The sequence below is a fragment of the Cavia porcellus genome, unplaced genomic scaffold, assembly GCF_034190915.1.
Source record: "Cavia porcellus strain 051 isolate PalLab524CR breed Dunkin Hartley unplaced genomic scaffold, mCavPor4.1 scaffold_1, whole genome shotgun sequence".
Taxonomy (NCBI): Eukaryota; Metazoa; Chordata; class Mammalia; order Rodentia; family Caviidae; genus Cavia; species Cavia porcellus.
Genome location: NW_026947484.1, coordinates 19,785,946 through 19,810,081, shown reverse-complemented (window position 1 = coordinate 19,810,081; position 24,136 = coordinate 19,785,946). Strand labels below are relative to the sequence as shown.

General features: G+C 33.8%; 1 protein-coding gene across 2 annotated transcripts in view; it reads left to right on the top strand.

Moving 5' to 3' along the window:
- The window catches only part of Cul3 (cullin 3), an 80,795-nt gene that overhangs the window by 17,998 nt on the left and 38,661 nt on the right, over positions 1–24,136 (top strand). The window contains exons 2-3 of one of the 2 annotated variants that reach the window (XM_063246031.1): positions 598–795; positions 14,855–14,968. In XM_063246031.1, coding sequence (XP_063102101.1) covers positions 598–795; positions 14,855–14,968 — 312 coding nt within the window. Of the gene's footprint in view, positions 1–597; positions 796–1,906; positions 2,059–14,854; positions 14,969–24,136 lie in introns of those variants that run through there. The other variant, XM_063246035.1, reaches the window with a different exon arrangement.

Here is a 24,136-nt window from a genome sequence, read left to right as displayed (position 1 = left end):
TTATATTGTCATAAAATTTTACAGTTAGTGGAAATGATCAGTTTATGCAGTGTCTCTTCAAATTTCTGTTTTTTTCAGTAGAACAGGAAGCAACAATCATAGCAAGAGAACACAGGAGGTGATATAATTTCACGTAGGGAAATAGAAGCAGTAGACTAGAAAAGCAAGGCCACAGAGTTTTAGGAAGGGCATATTGGGTTAGTGGTTATCAGTTTAAATTGAGATAGATGAAATATAGATATATTTTATTCATTCATTTTCAATTGCATAGAAGGTAGGGTGTTGGGATTTAGTGTTTGGGGGGGAACAGATAGGAGAGAGAGATAAGTGATTTATGAGTATGCAAATTGATTTCAAGTGAAGAGTTGTATCTGTAAGAATGAGGGGATCTTAAAAAGATTAAAAAAGTTGTTTTTAATTGCACATGTATATTTTTACTTCTATTAAATGTATACTTTTTACTTCTATTAAAACAGGTTAACATCCTTTTAAACCATGCAGATTTATGAGTCACATAATAAAATCTTTACTATATGAATAAATGTACGAAGATTTTCACCTTTTTTTTTCTTGTCTCTTCTCTCTTGGATATTACAGATGACCATGGATGAAAAATATGTAAACAGCATTTGGGATCTTCTGAAAAATGCAATTCAAGAAATCCAGCGTAAGAATAACAGTGGTCTTAGTTTTGAGGAGCTCTATAGAAATGCGTATACAATGGTTTTACATAAACACGGAGAAAAACTCTACACTGGACTAAGAGAAGTTGTTACTGAACATCTCATAAATAAGGTATCCAACTTTAAAACACTGTTGCTAATACAATATCGAATATAGAAAATCCTTTATGTATTGTCTTGTATTTTGACCCAGAAGCATTTTTTAAAGGCCAAAGGAAGCCTATAAAATTACTGTAATTCATGACTATATTGTAAAACCTCACTCAAAAGTTAGAATCAACCGAGTCATGATTTTTGGTGAGGAAGATAAAGTTCATGAAGTATGTTAAATACAATCTGTATAGTGGCAATTAATGAACAGACATTCAGTCATTAATAAGTGCTTACTAATTTTCTTAAAGTGCTTTAATCAGCCCATTTCAGCTTTTTCTGTGTATTTCAAAGTAATGAAACTATTGCATAAAAAATTTCCTAAGATTTCATTAATTGAAATTGACTTTACTCATTTTAACTTCTCTGGTAAACAATTCTATTTCAAATACAGAGTAGTGGTGGGATAACGTTATAAAATAGTTCTATAATTTCAAAAAGGTGTATTTTTTTTAAGAACAAGTGTTTTTATAGAGCAAACCGCATATTAAAATTATGAGATTACTACAGTGTCTAAGATTGTCAAAATATAAATTAATTCACAGCTCTTATATGGTATTAGGGTATTCTTTTTAAAATTTTATTTTAAAACAAAAATTTTATGTACAGTACATTGAATTCTTACATATTTCACTTAAATATTACCAGTTACTAATTGTGCCACATTTTTGCAAATCTTTCTATTAGTAATTGTTATTTACTATTATTATCAATGTTATTTTTACTGAACAAGTAAGGAACAAATTTTAGATTCTGTTTATCCTAACATACCTCGTAATGTTTCTCTGATTAAGGATATTCTTTTGTATAACAAAAAACTATAATCAAAATTAGGCATTTTCATACTGTTATACAGTTCATACTCAAATTTCATCAATTGTCCTGTGTAGCAGTGATAGCCCCTATAGTAATTTGTTTTCTGATCCAGGATCCAATCCAGGATCGTATACTGTACCCAGGCCTTCAGTCTTTACTTTGTCTTTCAGCTCATTGACATTTTTGAAGAGTATAGGTTAGTTGTTTTGTAGATTGTCCCTCAGTTTTTGGTTTGTCTGATTGTTTCCTCATGACTAGTTTCAGGTTATGCATTTTTGGCAGGAATAATACATAAGTGATGTTGTGTCCTCAGTGCATCACATCAGGAGGCACATGATGTCAGTTTATCCCATTATTGGTGATGTTAACTTTGATCACTTGGTGTCCGCCAGATTTCTCCACTGTGAAGGTACCATTTTTCCCTTTGTAATTCATAAGTAATCTGTTCAGTTTTATTTTGAGACTGTATGAATATCCTGTTCCCCCAGAAACTTCCATGTGATGGTTTTAGCATTCATTGATGATTCTTGCATGAATCATTACTGTGGTGGTTGCAAAATAGCAACTTTCTATTTCTATTCTTCCTTGTATAATTCCTTTCTCTCAAAGGGGATTAAATGAGCCAAGGAATTTAGTATTTCATGAAGCAAGGTGATTGTATTTTTCTTCTAAGTACCTGCTATGCACAGCTTTAAAGAAAAGTACAGTGAATGAGTGGATGCAGAGATGATATTCTGTCCCTTCCTAGGTTGTTTTTACTGTGATGTCAGAAATGCTACACATTTTAACAGTGTGAAGCAGTATATAATTAAGTGATAAATAATTTGGGAATTGAAATGGAGAGATTATTCTGGGAGGTAACATTTCATGAGAAAGGGTGAAGTAAATTAAAGAGATCCTTTAAATATTGGGGGATAGAAATGAATAATGTGGAAGACAGCATATGATTTTATATATAAGTGAACTGGTTACATTTAGGCAGCAAATGGGGTGTGATTGAGACATAAAAATTAGGCTTAGTGAATTACATTGTTACAAAAAAGATATAGAAACAGATTAGAAAAATTTGAATGCTTGACTAAGGAGTTCAGAGTAAGCAATGGAGAGTTCTTGGTGTTTTTAAAGTGTGTGATAATATGACAGTATTTAAAAATTATGATATAAATGTGGATTGGGGGAGACATTCACTAGAAACAAGTAGAACTATTAAATTCTGAGTGAAGTAATAGGGTAGAAATTAACGAATGTTGGTAGAAATTCTGAAGTAAAATAAGGTGGAATTTGTTTATTGGTAGAATTATGCTGTCAGCAGTAGAAATACTATGAAGTCATAATGAAACTATTTTGAGATGAGTAGAGGAAATTCCATGTTTTGTTTAAGAGTATATAGATTCAGTTTTCATAGTTGGAAAAAACCTTAGAAATCATTTTACATGTGAGAAAAATTGGGTGTGAGACCCAAAAAATACTCAAGGTTAGATAGAGCTAGGTTAGAAACTGATAACTAGATATGGAGAGTTGGCATGTGTTAACAATTACTGAGGAATGTGTGTTAGATTTTAAGAGAATGAAATGTGCAGAGCCAAGGGACAAATGTTCAGGAGCAAAGCATGGCAAGTAGTTGGAGGAATAAAAGAAGACATTTAAAATATTTGGCACTAAAAGAATAGAGCAGAATAGTTTCACTTAAAAGCTGCTGACGGTTAGAAGATCGGAGCATCTGAATTTTTAAATACAGAAAGAATATGGGATTAAGAACAACAGAAATAAATTTAGAAAGACATCTTCACCTTTGCCAGAGGTCCTATATGGAATCATACATAATATGATCATAACTAAGACTGACTACGTAACATTTACTGTGTGCCAAGTTCTCCTGTTTTCATATGTATTAATATGGCTAGTGTCAGAATTCAGTGCTGTCTCATGGTATAGACCAAGAAACTAAGGCACAAAGAATCAGTTTATCTAGATGTACATAATTACCAACCAAGCTGTGATTATCCAGGCAGTGTTGCTTTAGGCTGAGGCCTTGACTTCTCTGTAGATCTGCTCTTGGAATAACTCTTGGAAATAGCTTCAAGATAGTTGACTTACTGTTTGTAAAGCTGTAGTCCTTTCGTTTCTGAATTTCACTTATATAGAAAGGAGTTGAAAATATCTGAAATCTTTTTATTTCTAAAGCAGATATGAGTCTGATAAGTTATCCATCTTCTTGAATGTGAGTTGAAGACTTCAGATAGCCCTTGTGGGAAACACCTTAAGAAACTGACAGTGAGGAAAGAGATATTTTAGTACGAGTTGGTCTACACAAGGTAATTCCTTATCCCTGTGGTCAGAAATGCAGAAGCTCATGCAAGAAGTGAGGGAAAAGGAGGCCACAAGTGTGAGTTCAGTGTTTAACTGAATGATAGTTGGACTCGACACCAAGGTCGAGTAGATACTGAAGTCAAGTGAACAGTAACTCTAAGGAAATTTTAAGAGCTTAGTAAGTTGCTTACTGAAGGTATCACATGTTTCAGTTTAACTGTTGGCTTGTTTGGGGTTCTTGCAATGTATTATATCGTAAACAGAATGGCCTAAATAACTTACATTTATCTCTCTAATTCTGAAGGCTGGGAAGGCCAAGATCAAGGTCTATGGACTCAGTTCCTGACGAGAGGGCCATTTGCCTGATTTACAATTGGTCTCTTCCTGACTGTCTTCACAGGGCAGTGTACTCCTACAGTCTTTGCTTGCGTTGATGATTAGGGCTTCAGCATACAAATATGAGGGGTACATAACCATTCAGTAGTTCATAACAACTGTCATTTCAGAATTCGGAGTGTTCCTTACAGTATATCCCCTAAAAGATGTATTTTATTTTTGAAAGCTCTTTTGGTGTGCATGCTTTCATATTAGTTTTCCATTTATTTTATTTCATTTTTATTCTTACTTTGTGTGAAAATTTAAATAACCACCGGATCCCACATAGTACTGCTTTGAAGTGGAGGCTACCAAAAGAGAAATTAACTAAGTGATAGGCAGGGTCAATGAATAATAACTCGATATGTTCCTGATGTAGGAAGTGGTCATTTTGTTCTGTCTAGTGGGACTTATGGATGTGAAGTGTAATGTAATTCTTAAAAATATAGTATGTATGAATATCAATACCTCTGTCTCTACATTGTACCTTTTGACTAGAAAGTGAAAGAATGGTTCTGAGTTCTTTTACCTAATCTCACAGAATATACCCCTTTTTGTGATTCTGAAAGCATCAGTGTCTAATTTGTTCATTAGTTTTTTGAGTTGTTTTGGCTTCCTGTTCACTGTTTTTGGCAGTTGGCTCAACTTACGTGAACTTTTAGTGCCATGGAAAGATAGCCAGGACATACCTTTTCACATTGAATAAAAAAGTATCAATTTTATATGGAATTAAGACTGATTTTTTAATATGGTTTGTTGGTACTTTAATTTCAGGGTGAAAATAGTGACAATTTTGACCAGCTTTTTTTTTTTTTTTTTTTTTTTTTTTTTTTTTTTGTAAAACAGAAGAGTATAATCAGAGGGCATATGAAGGAGATATTTAAGAAAGGGTACTTCTTGGGATTGAAGGCTGTTTATTACTGAATTTGGAAATGAGTTCCCAGAATTAAGGCAGGCGAAGAAAATTTGAAGTGCTGTTTCTCCAAGTTGACTTCCGTTGGTTAATCTTTTCTGCCTCTAAAAGAATGTCTTCTTTGAGGAAACTGAGACCAAAAGGAACTTAGTGAAGTTCTCAGGACTGTAAGGAAAACATAAGACGTGTGCCTTTCTATATAAAAAAAATGGTCTTACTTTATTAAATTTGAAGACACTTCAGTTTTCAGGGGGCTTTGTCTCCATATTTTTTATCATTCTAAGTTGAACACCTTTCTAGACTTAAGGACCTTTACATCATTTTATCAGCACCTCAAAGATCCTTATAAACCTTTTCATCACAGAATTCAGTCATTCAAACACATTTATTATTTCAGGCTCTTGAGTTAGGTGTAAAGACTATATTAGTAAATAGAACACATCAGATCTGTTCATTCATAGATAAATGTTCAGCTATAAAATAATGAAAAGAGGGCACAGTGATAGAGGGAAAAATGATAAGTAATTAAAGAGGTCAAGAAAAGCCTTTTTGAGGAAGCAGTGTTAAATTTCGTCTTAAAGAATGAGAAACGTGCTCATAGTGAAGTAAGTTGTAGAGCATTCCAGACCCAGGAAGTGATTGTTCAATAGTTTTTCTGCAAAGGACCCCGATAGCCAGTATCTTTGTTTTTCTGAGCCACACATTTTCCATTATAGCTCCTCAGCATTTATTCTGTAACATAAAAGTAGCAGTTGACCATACAAGCAAAGCAGAATTCCAGTAAAACTTTACTTTTTAGAAAAAGACAGCACCATTTTATGCCAACTCCTGGAGTAGAGATGTTGAAAAAAAGCCTTTTGTGAATGAAGAATTGAAAGGGGAGGAAGGGGCACCATGGAGGCTGGAGAATCAGAAACCCTTATGCCAGAGCTTACAGCTTGGTACTTAATTATGTATATGTTAGAAACTCACTAAAGGATTTTAAGCAAGAAAAGTGATGTGCTGCAGTATAGATTTTTAATTAAAATAGTACTATGGCTGCCAGGTGGAAAATAAAGTTAGAATACTCAAGAGTTAAATCAGGGACCAGGAAGGAGTTAATGGTAATTAAGGCAAGTGATGATGGTACTATACACCAGTGTACTGATATTGGCAGTGGAAAAAAGTTTCCTGATTTGAGACATATTTCACATGTAGAAAGAATGTTACCTGCTGATTGATTTATAGAGAGCAAAACAGAGGGATGAATCCAAGATACTTTCTAGATTTCTGGCTACTGGAGAGACAGCTAGGTTATACCATTAAGTGGTAGTGGGAGGACCTGTCACATTTGCAGTTTATCAAAGAAAGATTGTCACTCGAGGTCCATGTGTAGGAAATGAAAATAGTAAAGAGGGTCAGACTGTTTAAAAGTATTGTAGGGGATTTGGGTCTTAGTCTATTGGTGGAGGGAGGTGTTTTTAATATTCAAATAAGAGGCTGAGATAGAGAAGATAGTAATCATGGAATATGAATGAGAGACATGGGAAGTTGAGTGACTTACTTTGAAAGGGTTGAGAGAAGTTGGGGAAGAGCATTGTGGAGGCAGTTACACCTTTTGTTTTTGTTGTAATTTTTAGTGATAGTCTTATGATATTAAAGAGATGAATAAATGAGCCAGGGACTTTTATCTGTCTTTTGCTCTTTGTGTATAATTTGGATTTAGCTGTCTATTGAATGACTCTCTCAGAATAATCAGTAGCCAAAATCATTTATTTTCTGCATGCAGAGTAATATCTACCAAAGTTAGTTACTTACTACCAGTTAAAAGCACAGTGTGCTTTGAGGGCTATATACCTCTGTTTTGTTTTTTCTTTTTCTTTTCTTGTCTATTTTGTTACTTTGTTTTTGGGATTACAGTGTGTCAATCTTTTGAAACTAAATTGTGTTTTTTGTGAAGGAAATGGTGCTATACTTGTTTTCGTGGTACTGAAGAGAACAGACACTGATTGTCATATAGCTGTATTTTACTACTTAATTCTGCCAGTTTCCCTGTATTAACATGGCACTAAAGACGTAGTAGCTTTAAAAGCATATTGCTCTCGTCTTTACAGTTAAGAGTGGAGTATTTTGAAAATGGTAACTCATAGCAGGCTCATTCTGTGGCGTACTTCCAGTTTTTCTGCATTCCTTCCCAACCAGTAGGTAAGCTACATTTTTAGTGGTGTTTTCCATTGAGAAACTGATTTTTTGAAGCTTTGTATTTGAACTATGAATGCATTTTTTTTTAAAAAAATCCAAATTTTGATCTTTTTCTCTGTCTCAGCATGTAGTAGATTGTCTTTATGTATGAAATTATGAAAATGCATTGTTCTAGCACCTTTTCTGTGCCTTTACTTTTAATCTCATGACATCTTTTGAGTCATAAAAATGTGAATACTGTTGGGCTTCTCTCTTTCACCAGAGAGGTGTATGAATTGGACAGATAACATTATAGCTCCCATAATGCCTTATACCTTGCTTTGCTTTTTTGGAAGCAGTTAAAAATATTTGAATTTTCAGTTTGGGGAAAGACTTTCATATATTCTCTTGAGTGAGTGAATAAGAGCTTTATTTTGAACATTTAAATCAACAAGGGAGAGTGGGAATATTTGATTTTGAAATTTAAAACAATAGAAACTTTCTTAAGTTTTAAAAATTATGTTATTGCATACATTCATAAAATTGCTTCTAGAAAAATTATCTTGTGGCAATCAAAATTCTTTTTACTGATGTGGTTGTCATTGTTTCATTAAGGATGCTAATACGATTTTTTGATGGCAACTTTTGTTCTTAAAATTAGAGAAAAATGAGAGTCATATTGTCAGTTTAATGAATGTAAATCAGTTTAATTTCATTCAGGTATCTTATCACTAGCAAGTTTTTGGAATGTTTAAAATAGCCACAGAATATAACGTTAATTTTCCTAGTCTTAGTAAAAGTTGGCTTTAAAATACAGAAATCGAAAGACTGATATAATATTATGAGAGATAACATCTTTCACCAAATTTACATTGAATATACAAATATGTAATTGAAGTTCAGTTGCATTAAGGACTATTTGAAGTATGAAAGAAGAATTCCTTTCAGTCATCTAGAAATTGTTGTTCTTTAGAGAAAAGAGTAACAGGTATGCGTAATGCTTTGCTGTTGGCTCATTCCATGTGACTATTATAATTAGGATATTTCTATAAAAGCAAAACATTGCAGTATCTCTTTTTAAACCTGATTTAAAATCAGGAACTCTCAGGGCCAAGGAAAGAGGCTATGAAATCGTTTTAAAATTATTAGTGGCATATTGGGACAGGATGGACTTTGTTGTACCTCATGACTTAATATAAAGAGTCACTTTTGTAGTAAACCACTTTTGTTGTGAAGTTTGTCATATTACTCAGATATGATACTAGAACATTTTTTGAGATCTTATTTGATATTCCTTGAAAACTAAGACTTGTATAGTTGGCAAAACTAGGCCAGGGATTCAGCTCAGTGGCATAAGTGCCTGCCTGGCAAGTGTGAGGTTGTTAGTTCAATTCCCTGGTATGAAAACAAAGCAAGTTGGTAAAATTAGTAAACCGACAGAGCTCCTGACCACATTGTGATTAATATAGCTCTCAAATTTAAATGTAAGGGGAAATACATGCTATTTTTATGGGTCATGGTAAATATTGCATATTTATGTATTACACTGGCTTCATTAGGTGAAACAGTGACTTCATCAAAGTTAGTAACTATCCTGGCCAGAGTTCTTTACAGATACCAATTTTGATTGCTTCTAGGTGACTTAAAATACTACAGATTTCTGGAAAGGCACATCTTCTAAGTTATATTAACTGTTACATACTTTTTTTTCTTTTAACATCCCCCCACAACGTTGTGCTATGTTTTTAATAGATAGTTTTTCAGTATAGTATAATGCTGTTTAAGTTTCTGTACTTTGATTTGTCAGTATTTGTACTAAATATTGTACTAAGTCCTCAATGTTTAGTATTCATAACAATTATATGGCTTTGTACTAGTTCCTTCACCAAATGTCAGAATTAAAGCTTGTATTACACTTCATTTTAGAGATGATGATTTTTTCATCTTACCTAGACATTTAATTAGGACTTACTATTTGAGTTTTTGCTCCAAATTTAAAGGCTAAAAAAAGTGTAATGGTTAAAATTGTATGTGTTGAAAGTTGTGGGTTACTAGGCAGGATATTATGTCCTTCAGCTCTGCGGCTAACCCAGGAGTTGTGGGCTGAGGATCAGCTTCCTTGTCATTCCACAGAGAGCTCTGGATATGAAGATTGGAGAGCAGAGATGGAGAACTTGTAGCTCCTGGTCATGCTCCTGCTTGCTGTCCTGTCATCCTTCTTGCTTAATCCTGTTCCCTTCTCCTTAACAGTAGTTTGATTGATTGACAAATATGGTCTTATAGACTATTATTGGTGTTCAGGTTTTATTATATCATTTAAAAATAATTACTTCCTTTTGATTTTATAATTACACTTTAATTTTGTTAAGAATTTTTAAAATTCAAATTTAAAAAAATTAATATATAATAAATGTGACTTTCATTTGTAGTCCTTCAAATTTTAGTATGTATCAATTTATGTAGCCACTGTCACATTGAATATAGAACAGTTGCTTCACTCTAGAAAAACTCATTAAAGCCCACATCTTCCTCGTACCCTAGTCCCTGACAACTACAAATCTTGTCTTTGTTATTGACTATAGTTTTATATTTTCCAGAATACCGTATGTGTAGAATCTTAGTTTGTGACCTTTTGAGACTAGCTTCTTTCATTCAGCAAAATTACCTTGAGATTGATTCAAGTTGTTTGATTGTTAGTTTGTTCCTTTATGATTGAATGATGTTCTACCACATGCACTGGCTCTTAGGTATTTTATTTTGTTTGTTTGTTTATGTATTTTTTTTTGAGACAGGATCTTGCTGTGTGGTTCAGGTTGACCTTGAGCTCACTTTGTAGCCCAGGCTGGTCTTGAACTTGCAACGATCCTCTTGCGTTAGCCTCCTGAGTACTGGGATTATAGGCATGCACCACCACATCCAGCTGTCTCAGATATTTTAAAATAGTGGAAGACTTAAACCCACGCAAAACCAGTATAAGCATATTTCAGGAGTCAGATAGTATGAGTGGACTGCGTTTTGCCATCTGTTTACATGGGTTTTTGTGATTGCAAGTAGAGCTGATGTGAACATTTGTGCGTACCTCTTTTTCTGTGAATGAATTGTTGGGTCATACGGTAGACATGTATTTAAATGCATCAACACTGCCAGACTTTACTATAAGACTGTAGCAGTTTGTGTATCTACCAACAGTGTGGTAGTTCTAGAATCTTACAATTGTTGGCAGTACTTGATATTGTTAGCCTATTTTAGCCACTCTGATGGACAGGTAATAGTATCTCATTGTGGTTTTATTTTGCTTTTCTCCAGTGGCTCATGTTGAACCATTTGTTTCCTATGTAAAATTGCCTGCTGAGTATCCTGTTTGGTTGAAGTGTTTCTGTTTAGATCATTTGCTCATTTTAAAGTGGAGCTGTTTGCTTTATTTCCTGAATTTTAAGTTTTTGATTCTGGAGGCAAGTTACTTGATTTTTTTTTCTCCCAGTCAGTAGATTTTCTTTCCTTACTTCCTTTCCCTTTCTCTTTTCCTTCTTTTCAACAGTGTCTATAAAGTAAAAGTTTTTATTTATTTATATTTTTATTTTTTATTGGTGCCAGGGATCGAACTCACGACCGCACAATTGCAAGGCAGGGGCTTTTCAAGTTAGGTTAGCAATTGCTTAGCATTCACAGATGATCCTTCATCACTATAATGTAAACTTTTCCTTTGATTTACTGTGATTCTTTAGAAATGTGATATGATTGACTGGATAGTGATAGTGTCCTCCTAAAGGAAGGGTTTGTGTTGAGAGTTAATCAGTGGCTTAAAAGAATCAGCATTTAGAATTATATAAATACTACTAAAACAATAGAAAAACATTCATGTTAAAGAACTTGTACAAAGAAAAGAAATAGAAATGGCTACTGTGCCTCTTTGTATAAAAATGGTTTCCTAATCCTGGATGTCATATCAGAATTGTCTAAATGGATTTAAATGGCCTTTTATTTGCACACAGAGATTGTCTTTGCATTTTATGTGGCCCCAAGGAGAGTTTTTCAGATGAATTTTATATTTACATCAGAACATATTAGAATGTACAGAGATTACACACACACAAATGTCTTTGTAATACATTCATTATGGTTAGTGGACCTACACGAACACATCATTCTCACTAATAGTTGAGAGTTCACTTAACATTTGCTGTGAACCCATTTGTGGGTTTAGGTAAATGTGTAATGACAGTTTGGCTTTTCGTTAATTTTAAGAATGCTTTGGCAATAGTCACCTATGAAATATTTTTGCAAGTATTTTCTCCTGGGCTATAGCTTATCTTCGCATTTTGACTAAAATCTATCTTACAAGGCACAACTATATAGGATGAGCCATTATAATCTGTAGGCCCATTTGGCTCTGGAATCACCTCTATAGCAGGGTTCTGTATCCTTTGACTTGCTGGTCCAAAAAATAATAGTGATTTTATTAGAGGATGGTACTAACAGTATTACACACACACACACACACACACACCTGTTGCATCACTTTCGTTTTCAGTGCTTCTTGGTAATATTTTTAAAATAAGGTTAATTTTTTTCAATTAATGTATATTTTAATTTATATACCAATGTAATATCTTGCAAAACACATTTTAATCTTCATAAAGGCTTAAATATCATCTTATTCGTAGCATTATATTGTGTATGTTAGAGACAGTATTCATTTTTCTAGGGTAATGTTAAAGGAATTTTTTGTTCAGTGATCTAAATAATTAAGAGGATATTGCAACAAGTGTACATAAGGCTTTTATTTTGCTTTTACTCACGTTTGTGTATATGCACGTTTAAAAATAAAATTCACTCTGAATAGTACCTATTTTCTAATTAGTAAAAGTTTTCGTTAGTCATCATTTTCAAGTATGATGCAAATAATACAATCATTTATGATGCATGGTAGTTGATCTCATTTTTATTTTGATGAAAAACATACATAAATTATAAATACCCCAAATATTTGTTGATAGATTTCATTTTGAAACGTGTAATCAGCAATGTTAGAAAACAAGTCTTATAAAATTAGTTCTTTATTTAATTGGTCAGTTTTTCATTTATTTTGCAAATGTGCCAGGTGCTTTTAGAAATCATTTCCTGATTCGAAACATGTTCCAGAATCAGAATGATTTTAATATAGTTTACATTCAACCTGATTTTGTAACAAGTTGTACACACGTTCACTTAAGACCTTAAGAATGATAAATTGACTAGTCTAATATTTGGAATAATTTTGTATGTAGTACATTTTGCTCTACCCTTGTTATGATTTTAATTTAAATGTTACTCAGTTTACTGGTTCACTGAAAGTCTTATGAAGCTTAGTGAAGAATTTTGTATATAGGCATATTTTCAACTTACTGGTTGTCTCAACTGCTTTGAGACTTATACAATTCCCAGAGTTAATGAGTTGAAACTAACTATGTATCTATTTGCATAAAAGTATTTGTTTAACATAATACAATCAGCTAATCAGTATGGATATTCATCACTTGATATAGTCAATGTGTTCATGAAGTAATTTGTAGGGGCTATTATCTTAAAGCTATAGGGAGCTTAGGTTATTCTTGTGAGTAAAAAATTACATAAATATAATGTTTCAACTTAGGAGGTATAGTAATATTTATACTTTACATTTAATTCTAAGTGTAAAATCTAGTGAACTTTTCCCTCATATAAGAAAAAATAAATTAGATGTGGCTTTCTTGTAATGAGATATATTTTCTTAAAATCTTTGGCACTTCCAGCCATTGCTTATGCTTTATCTACCTTGGAATGGCATTATATTCACATGAATTTATAAATCAGGTGTTTAGATCTCTATGTATCTTAGTACACATGTTAAACAGTACATGTTTTCCAGAAAGCCTAATGACTTCAGATTCTCCCTAACATGGAAAGGTCTAACCATTAACTCGTACAGATAATGTGTCATAAAGAATGGTGATATAATGTTGTTTCTTTAATATTAAGGGTTGAGCTTGGCCGTGGGTTGGCTTTGATAACTGGAGAGGTTGGTGATAGTATAGGACATGTCCTTTGGTATCTCAGGGTTAGTTCCAAGACCCCTGTGGATACCAGAATTAATGGATGTAAAATAGTGTATTTGCATGTACCTTATATCTTCTGTGTACTTTAAGCCATCTCTGAATTACTTTATAATACCTAAAACAATGTAAGTAGCTGTTACATTATTTGGGAACCGTGACAAGGAACAAAGATCTGTACATGCTCAGTACAGACATCTGTTGTTCACCAAATATTTTCCATTCCTTGTGAAATCTGTGGATGTGGAACTGACAGATACAGAGGTCCAGCTAAGATGTTAGGAACTTGGAAAAACTTAAGAACCACTTCATTCTGAAGTAAAGTCTGGATTCTGTTTTTAAGGCAGGTAATCTTTCCATCCAGCTGATAGTAGGAAAGAATAGTGGTCAGTAAGTAACCTCTTTGTTAAAGAAGGTAATATTCTGCTTGTGGATTGTGGAAAGGAATTCTTGAAGTTTGACTACTCCTTTAATAGGGAATTTTGGACTTGGGTGTATTTTGTGTGCAAAAGTAAGTGTCCTGAAAGTCCTTACCAAGGTGAATCATCATTGGAGGGTCAGGGTGAAAGAAATGGTCTTCTGCAGTAGGCACAATGTGAGTGTAGGAGGAACATGTGGAAAAGATAGTAATGCTGTCACATAGAGGTATTTACAGTTAGCGTAGGTTAAAGAAAGAGGGGCTATTTGAATAAAGTCAGCAAAAGACCTCTATATACATGAAATTTGAGTGGAACAAAGTGAGAAAGGACTTTGAAATAGGATACGGCAAAACACAAATATCTATAATCATGTTCCTTGAGTGGTTTTCAACTCCTTATGTGTGTTACTAGTGTTCAATCCTATGAGAACGATACTGTTTCACTTGTAGGAAACTGTGGCCCAGAGACTAAATAGTTTATCTAAGGTCACACAGTTGATCAAGGGGCAGGATTGGAGCTTAGGCAGTGTTACTCCATATCAGTACTCTGAATTATTGTTCAGGGACAAGAGAGAGAAGATATAGTAGGAAGTTTAGTTGGAGCAGTAGCTTAGGGCTGGTTATAGGGCCTTGAAGTTGAGTATAAGAATCCAGGATTTTATTATGACCATAATGTTAAATGATTGGAGAGTTGAAAAATTCCCAGAAGGTTGCTTTATGATTCTGAAAGTCAAGAGAGAAATCTGAACTAAACATACACATTTGATAGTTGTCTACGTATAGGTTAAAGTTTAAGATATTTCTACTGACCTGTAACATACTTCTTTGATTTAAAATTACATATTCTTTTTTACTAAACAGATATGTGTGCATGTACATATTTTTGCCTATAAATATATATATATATATATATGAGTGCATGTGCATAACAAACTGTAATGAGCTGTTCTGTTAATAGGTGAGAGAAGATGTACTAAATTCGCTGAATAACAACTTTCTTCAAACACTAAATCAAGCTTGGAATGATCATCAGACAGCTATGGTGATGATTAGAGACATACTAATGTATATGGTAAGTAGAATTTTTTTGAAGTTTCATTTCTTTAAGAAGTTAAACATTTGAAAATAAAGGTCAAATTTAGTTGTGTGGCACATCTCATTGTGAAATGTTTTTGTGTCTTTAATAGTATTTCCTGGATTCTATAGTGTATGGAAATAAAAAAAAAACTTACTTGTTCACATAGTTACTGAATGATTAGATGAAAAATGAAAGAGAATGACATAAAGTTGTTTTTCTTAATATGTAGTCTTTGTTCTTTAAAAGACAAAATGTTTTTCAAAGATCTTATTACCATCACTTCTTAAGGATGGTTGAATAACAACATGAGAAGTGAAAGCTGAGCATTTTCTTATAAGCTTGTAATTTCTGAATGTTTTGTCTTCAGTGACAGATGTCTTATTAAGTGTTTTTCTAATAACTATACTCTTAATATCTGGCATCGATGTCTCTTACTAGTAAATATTTGCATTGTATGATTGTACCACTCTTGTTTTAAGGCCAGTGGCTTCTTCAAGATTTATATTCCATTTTTTACCTACTAACACTATTTTCATTTTTGTCACTCAAGAGAAAGATCCTGGTAAGCAAGATAATTTAGAAAACACTGACTTGAACTTGAAGTTGTTCAGTAACTTTCAGGGAGATTACATTCTTAATTTTGTAAAAACTTTGATATGAATCTAAATTCCTGTAGTTTAATTATTGTATCACTAAGGAATTAAGTCTTTTTTGTTCTAATTGAATTCAGTCAAGCCTTTACCCCTGTTTTTTCAAGGCCTCAATGGCAAGAGGGTCAGAAAAGGCTAACTTGACTGTTCAGGAAGGTAATAAAAGATGTAGCAAGTTACTTAGCTTTTTTCTGTGTCATTTTCTTTGTTGAGTTATAGATTCACTTTCTGTTCTTATTTTGAGGGTACAACTGTATTATGTCTAGCATATATTGTAATATGAAATAAGTAGCTTGCTAGTATTCTCTTTAAACTTTTGATTTGAGAATTTTTAAAAATTTATACAAATAGCTAATGCTAAGATAGAAAACTAAGTATAATTTCATGGTCCATCTCTGTTTTAGGGCCATCTCTATTGATGAAATTTTTTAAAAATTTTGTATATACAGTCATTTTTTTAAAAATCTTGTTTTATTTCAGTTTTTTTATTTTTGCAATAAAATCTCAAACCTTGAGTCTATCTCTAATATGACCATGGTCAAGTAATTAGTTAATATATCTTCATTATCAAGTGAAAATAATAGTGTACCATTGGATGGAATGATGATGAGGCTTACATGAACCATTCATGTAAGGCACATAGAGGAATTGGCCCACAGAAACAAGTTTAGTAATAATTAACTGTTACTACTATTTCTTATCACTTCCTCTGTTTATCAAACCCACCTAATACATATACCACAGACTCTGAGTCACCCAGCTGATTTGCCTTTTGTGTACCTTTGCTGGAGGAAACCTCATCACACAGGATAGGTCAGTGCTATTATCTGTCGGTCACAACAGACCTTTACTTGGTGCTTCACTCTGCCTGACATTTTTATTGTTTCTTGAGTGAACTTGTCCCACAGTTATTTCTCATCAGACCTCTGTCTCTCACTAATTCCTTTACTCTTGTAAATGATCTGCTTTCTATCTTTCAGAGAAAACATCAAGTAGGAACTGTGTTTATTTTTTACCAGTAAACCTACAACTTCTATTGTCTTCCCTTTTGTGTTTTTCTTTTTACTTTGTGTTTTAATGAAGAAAAATGTGTTTTCTTCTGTGGAAGACTAGTTGTCTGCCTGTGCTATGCATCATTTCTCCTTTTGTATTGTCTGAAACCTTATGTATTTGGGGGTTCTGTGTTTTTTTTACTGAATTGTATTCATCAGCTTTGAATGTTGGAGTCATTCATGTTCTCAGAATAAAATTCCATTAAGTTTCTGACAGAGGCCTGTTACCACTCAGTGTCTCTCGCCTGTCACTCACAGGTGGTTTCATAGCAAGATGCTGATACTGCCGTCTCTTTTTCTAAACTTTTTCATTTGTTTTGAACATGGTCCAATTAACTGTTACCCTTAACTGTTCTGTTGTTTTTCCTTTATTAGGACCACTATGGATTCTGTGTGTCCCAGAATGAAAGGCCTTATTCTTGATTTTTTTTACTTTCATCTGCATTTGGCACAGTTGACTACACTTTTCTCCTGCCCTTTTGGTCCTTGGTATCTATGACAGAGCATTCTGTATTTTCTACTTTCTGCTTCTCCCTTCTCTACTTCTCTTTCTCTTCTCTCCCTCTGTAAGTAGAGGGAGTCTTTGGACTTAATCCTAGACTTTCTGTTCTCATAGTGCACATGCTCACTTCATAGGTCTGTGTGCCTCTGTAGATGGTTACCATTTTCATCTGTCAGGTACATGGCTCCCTTCACTGTCTGCAAGTACTTGAACTTGGCACAACCAAGGAAGCTTGTAATCATAGCATTCCAGGTGTTCATACCAGAAACCTAAGAATTGTTTTTGTCGGTTCCTTTTTCCTCTCTCACCTATTGCTAGAATCTGGAAATATTTTTTTTCCTGCTTTTCTGTTTGCTAGCAAAGATCATTCTATCTTCATTTTTTTCTTAGGATTTTCAGTATAGTCTTACAACATTCACTGGGCTCTTCTCTACTATTCTGTTTTCACTTTTTCCCCCTTAGAATTAGTATCTTAATGCATAAGTCACTTTATTGCCCTGCTTTGAACCCTTACCTTTCGTCTTGGAATTGCTGCAGTATATCTTGTCTTCAAAAGTAGGAGCAATTTATATAAAGGAAATATTTTAAGTCTGAAATTTCTTGTTAGATGTCATGTACTCACCCATGTGTGGTGGCTCTCCTTATACCTAGTACTATTCTTCAGCAGCACTTAGAACAATCCTATAGTAGTGCCCTCCTCCCAACACTACTGTTGCAATTTAGGGGCACTGTTAGGGAAAATAAGATTACTTGGACATAAACATTGCAACAGTGTCCTGTCTCTGTTATTAGATAGCTACTAATAGTGGAATAGCTAATGTAGCCTGCAAATGCTGAGCAAAGGGTTTGATTCACATCAGGCAGGTTCGATTGGGATTGCAAGATTTTAGCAACTCAGAATTGTTTAACGAATTCATTATCATGAGGAATTGGTACAAATACATATTGTAATCCTCTTTTTCTCCCCTTCTTCATATGTCCCCTCAGGTCCCCTTCCTGTGTCTCCAAAGTCTACCTTCCTATTTCCTATCATTTTTTATTTTTTTTCTTTAAAACATCTATACTTTGGGTTGCTCATATACAATAAATGCAATATTTAAGCTTGTGTGTCTGTTTATTTTACTTAGCATTATGGTCTCAGAGCATATCCATTTTCTTACACATGACTAAAATTTATCCTTTATGGCTGAGTAGTACTCCATCATGTTCTATATACCACTTTATCTGTTCCTCTGTTTATGGGCATGTAGGCTACTTCCAGAATTTAACTATTGTTAGTTGTGCTGCTTTAAACATGAGTATGCATGTATCTCTGTAATATGATATCTTTAATTCTTCAGGGATGATGCCTCGAAGAGGTATAGTGGGGTCAAGTGGAATTTCTATTTTTAGGTTTTTGAATAATCTCCATACTGATTTCCAGAGTAGTTGTGGAATGTACAGTTTTAAACTTTAGGATTGTTTATTTCTAAAGTTCTCCATTTAATATTTTTAGACCACAGTTGACTAAAGTAACTAAAGTCGCAGAAAGCAAAACCATCAATAAGGAAAATTTCTAACTTGTTAATGAACTGAAATGAGGACAAGGACAGTGCCTGTATAATCACTGTCATTCAGAACAACTTCCTGTGCAAAGTAATCTCTTCAGTATACCTTGAATAAGTCAATGTGGGTGTTATATAATATGTTCTTTTTTAATACAATATGTAATCTTTTCAAAATACTAACTATAGTGTTTTAGATTCAGAAAGATAACATGATAAGTTATCTTCATTCCACAAATTTTTCTCATTTCCATATCCTTCATTCTGTCATTTTGCTTTTTTTTTTTTAATATGTAGTGTTCTGGGCTTAAATAAAATACCGTTCTTCTGGGCTTGGTGATGCATGCCTGTAATCCTACCTACTCTTGAGGCTAAGGTAAGAGGATCCCTTTTGAGACCAGCCTGGGCAACTTAGTGAGAGACTGTGTCTCAGAATATAAAACTGGAAAGAGCTCAGTGCAAAGTGAGCGTTGGGTCACCAGTACTACAAAAACAGAACAAAACAAAAAACACCGAAAGGACATTTTAAGTTGAGGTAGTTTATATACATTGAAATGAACTAACGTATATGAAATTATTTTTAATAGTAGTATGCACTACTGCAACCACTACTGTAGCCAAGATAAACACTTTTAAACCTCCTCCTTTTTTTCTGTTGACATCAGCATTTTCTTCAAAGATATTTTGTTCTCATTCTTGATTCAGGTATACTGGTTATACCTGCATGGAACCTATGTAAATTTCTTGTGATTCCTGCCTCTGTTTTAATTTTAAATCTCATACTCAGAGAGGAAGGACTTCTCTCAGTCCTCATTGTCTACCCACTTGCCACCTATTCAGTTAGCTTGCTTCTTATTCTTAACAAGGAGATGTCTGTGTCTAAAATGTCATGCATGCACCTCAAGAGTATAGATGCCAGGGGATGCCCTGACTAGAAAGTGAATATGATATCACCGGTTACATGGAAACTAGCATTGGTCAGAGTTTGTGCCTCACAGCTTTTTGTTTGGCAGGTTCATTGTTTCAAAAAACAAAGTGAACGTGGAACTTGTGGCCTCTAATTTCAACAACTCCACCCCTTCCTAATGGTTGAGACTTGTATTACCTGTTTGGACCCTGAAGGCTTCAGAGTTTGTAATCCTTGGTTTTATTTAAGTTTGTTTTAAAAAATTCAATGTTTTCTTAAAGGGTTGCATGTTCAGCATTTAGGCCAGGTTTTAAGTATTCAAAAGACTAACAATCTGGAAAAGATTTGATTTCTTTGTTGGGGGGTGGGTACCAGAGATCGAACTCAAAACCTTGCCAGGGAGACACTTACACCACTGGGCTTAAATCCCAGGCTTGATTTCTTTTTTTGAGACTTTTTTTATTAGTACCAAGGAATTGAATTCAGGACCATGCACTTGAAAGGCTGGCACTTATGCCGCTGAGCTAAATCCTCAGCCCCGATTTTTTTTAATAGAGACAGTTTGTTGTATAATGACTTTAGTTATTGATATGATCCATAAGTATTAATATTTGCTTCATTATCAAAGAAATGGTAAATAATTTCCTGTCTTCATAGATAGGGTTAATAAAGTTGTTATCTACATAGAACTTTAAGGTAAATTTCAAAGATATTTCCGTATCTACTTGAATTTATTTGTATTTCCAGTGTTTTCATAGACAACCAAGGTAGAGTTGTATTATAGTCTAGCACTAAAAAAGATTAAAAGTACTAAATTCATAGGCATAGGTAGAGAGTAACCACAGAGAATAGAGTTACTGACTTTGAGCTTTTGGAAAATTAAGAATGGAAAGAAGTGAAATAGAGTGTAACAATTTTGCGAAGAGACAAACTGAGGATCTGTCATAAGACTAAAGCTAGGTTATTCAGGGTGGCAGAAATGTGAGTTGTTGGGAGTTTGCAGATTGTGGTTAAATTGAATAATGCCTCTCCCCCAGTGTATCCCATAACTAATCTGTGCAACCTGGGAATGTTACCTTACATAGCAAAAGAAGCTTTAGATGAGATTGTCCTCGACCACTCTCCTAGGCCTGATGTTCCACAGTGAGCCTCACGAGAGGGACGAAGGAGGGATCAAGAGTAAAGGCATTGTTGTGACAGGAGCAGGTATTGGGATTGTGCTCTGTGATGATGAAGAAGGGCCCTCTCGCTGTGGAAATGAAACTGAAGAAGGAAAGAAAGTAGCTTCATCCTTCAGCCCCACCAGAAGAAACCAGCCTTATGAGCACTTGACTTTTTAAATAGATGACTTGACTTTTTAGACATATTGACTAATGAAACAGATGTAAACTTTCTGAATTCTAGAATAAGAGTAAATAAACCACTAAAGTGATTTTTTTAAACAGAAGCAATAAAAAAATAAAAACTTGAGAATACATGTTGGGCATAGTCAAGCAGGTATAAATAAATGGATTGTTTGTATTTGTGAGTGTACGTAATTTAAGTGCATTGGTACGGATTTTTGTGTGGTATACCTTGTCATCTAAATCTGCTTGGAATCGTGTGGTCCCAAGAAATAGGAATAGTAGGTATTAGGAATTGTAGACCTAGAAATCCAGTGAAAGTAAGGGACAGGCTCAATAAGATGTACCAAAGTATAAGTGGGGGGAAAAGATGGTAAGTAGTGGTGAAGTCACTTGGAGTTGTCTAATGATGTTTCAAGATTTGCTCATGTCAGTATGTCACTGAAGGAAATCTTAATAAAGTTAGAAAGTTTAGGCCTCTCGAAAGAGTGTGTTAAATTGCTTATTAGTATGAAGGTTGTAGTTACTGAAGGTACTAAGCAAGGAACAGAACTGAGTAAAAACACTGTAGTTATTTGCTGAAGCTACTAGTAAGGATTTGTGTACCCTTCAAGGTCAGAAGGTAGTATAAGAACATAGAGATGTTAGAATTTGTGATTCTGTATTTTCTCCTGCAGGTTTTGGTGCTTTTAATCCCAAAAATCTTTCCTTTATAATCTACATTGTACATTTAGAGAAGCTTGAAAATAGCCATTCTGGAAAAGCACAGATGGATTAAAAAATCTTCCCTGACAACTTCTCTGCTTTCAAAATGATATCTTAGAATATCATTGACATTTGGGTACTTCATGCCTGTTCACCATTTTGACCAAATTTACTTCTGCAAGAAACTTCGCTTTAAGACAGGCTTTCCCCATTTCTGCCCAAATTTTGTATCTGTGACTGACAGTAGCCAAGACCATGGTCTCTTTTTTTATAGCTAACTCAAAGCTAAGTACTAACCCTTAAGTAAAGCCAGGGCATTATTATGAATACTGTAATGGTTAAGAAATGTATTTTACAACCAAGTATGGAGACATGCATCTAGTTCCACTCAGGCAGTGGAGGCAGGGGGGGTCACTTTAAGTTCGAGACCAGCCTGGTTTACATGATGAGACCCTTTCTCAACCCTGCCCCACCCCCAATAAAGAATGTACTTAGTAATTAGGGTTTCTTCCATCTCAGCTCTTACTTTGTTTGGGAGTTGTTGTTTCTTATTTGTTATTATGCATAATTATTTTACTCTTTTTGCTCTTTGTGGTTAATATTTTTCATTTTCTGTTTCAAATTATAAAATTATAAACATCTTGATCACTGTCCAGTGAACTTTTGTGCACATGTGGGTGTGTGCTGTGACTCTTTAGCAGTCCGTGACATTAAATTGGGTGGCAAGTATTTATTCAGCGTTTACATTGCTTAGCATGATGTATAGTCTTTGGTATAATAAAAAATAAAGCGTATATTTCATGTTGGAATAAATGGAATGAAACTTCAATATGCAAAGTGGGTTGTTTGCTGGCAGTATTTATGGGAAATTTGAAATAATGAAAAAAGTACTTGATGAATTGAGACTTTTGGCTTTAGCTCTACCTTTGACATTAATTTGCTTAAGTAACTTAAATTTTCTGGTGAAGCCTCACTTAGCTGTAAAATAAATTTATTGAGTAAGTACTCTGGTTCTTAGTGTTTCAAGAGGCATAGATCTCTTGGGGAATTCCTGGATCCTAGAAGTAGGTGTGTCCATGTGTCACACGATATATACTTTGCAGTTTCAAGGATAGCTTGTGGGTATCTGAACCCATCTGTCGGATCTGGATAGGGATATGTTTGATCATTTTAAATTTTAGAGCTTTTTTTTCCTCTACAGCAGTAAACTATTCTGACACTGAAAGTGAATACCTAGGGTAAGGAGGGGAACAGGAGGTATGGGTAGATTAGTTAAGGTGTTCACAATTTCTGTAAGAACTCTTTTTTTGCCTTGATAAACTACAAGTCTATTCAGTACTACTACTTACATATTTTATAACAGATAACTTTGAGTCCTTAGTCTGTGCCAAACAATATTTTAAGTACTTTTAGAGTATATTAATAAATTTAGTTCTGTCATACCTGTTTAAACAGTAGCAATTTTATTGGGTCTGTTTGAAAAGTAACTACTTCCCTGAGTAGCAACAGGTATCTTTATTATATAACTGTGGCTGTGCTAAATGTTTCAAAATACTTGACATATGATTGTTGTAATTTCCATTTTAGGGGTGAAGAAATTTAGGTTAGAACGATGAATAACTTGAAGTAGAGAGATTGCCTACTAAGATCATACTGTTCTGTCCTTTACAGCCAGAGTAAAGAATTAGGCCAGTCTTTTCTTCACTTCAAAACTTGTGGTCTGCATTTCTTTGATATGGTGTACAACCTTAGTGCAGAAAGATTATATTGTTAGCTTGCTCTGTTTAATAGAATTAATGATAAATCCCCAGTTGAGTTAACATTTACCTTTTTGTTAAGAAAATAAAGTCATGTACCAAATATTTATTTAATGTGTATTGTATCTGAAGCAATGCTCTTAAACGACTCTAGTTTCTCAGTTCTCAGTTTTCATTGGACAATTTTGTAATATGGAAGTGCTTTCAGGCAGATAATCCTGATTTTCCATATATACTTTGAGAACAATGACTCTTACTACTAGTTGTAAAGTGAAAGCATGTTGAAAATCTTCATCGTGTCTTCTTTTTTGAGTTTGAATCTGATACTAAAATAACACTAAAGAGGCTAAGACTTGTCATCAGAAGTTATTTAAAACCTTCATTACTGAAATATTTAGAAACTCACTAGAAATCCTTAGTGTCATAGCATTTATGCTGTCCATTTGATAATTTACTCGCCTGCCCTATGCTAATTTTAAAATTAATATTTTTGGAAAAGTTTTTGTTATCTAACATAAATGCACATGTCTTTTGCCTAATTTTTAAAAGTGTGTTATTAGTATTTTTCTTAGTATAATTACATTAAATGTAGTATATTTTGAATTCTTTATTTGGGATAAAAGTTCTTTGTTAGACATACCAATTGAATGATGTTATCTTTCACTGTGGATGTGCTTTTTCTTTCTTAATAATGTTTTTGAT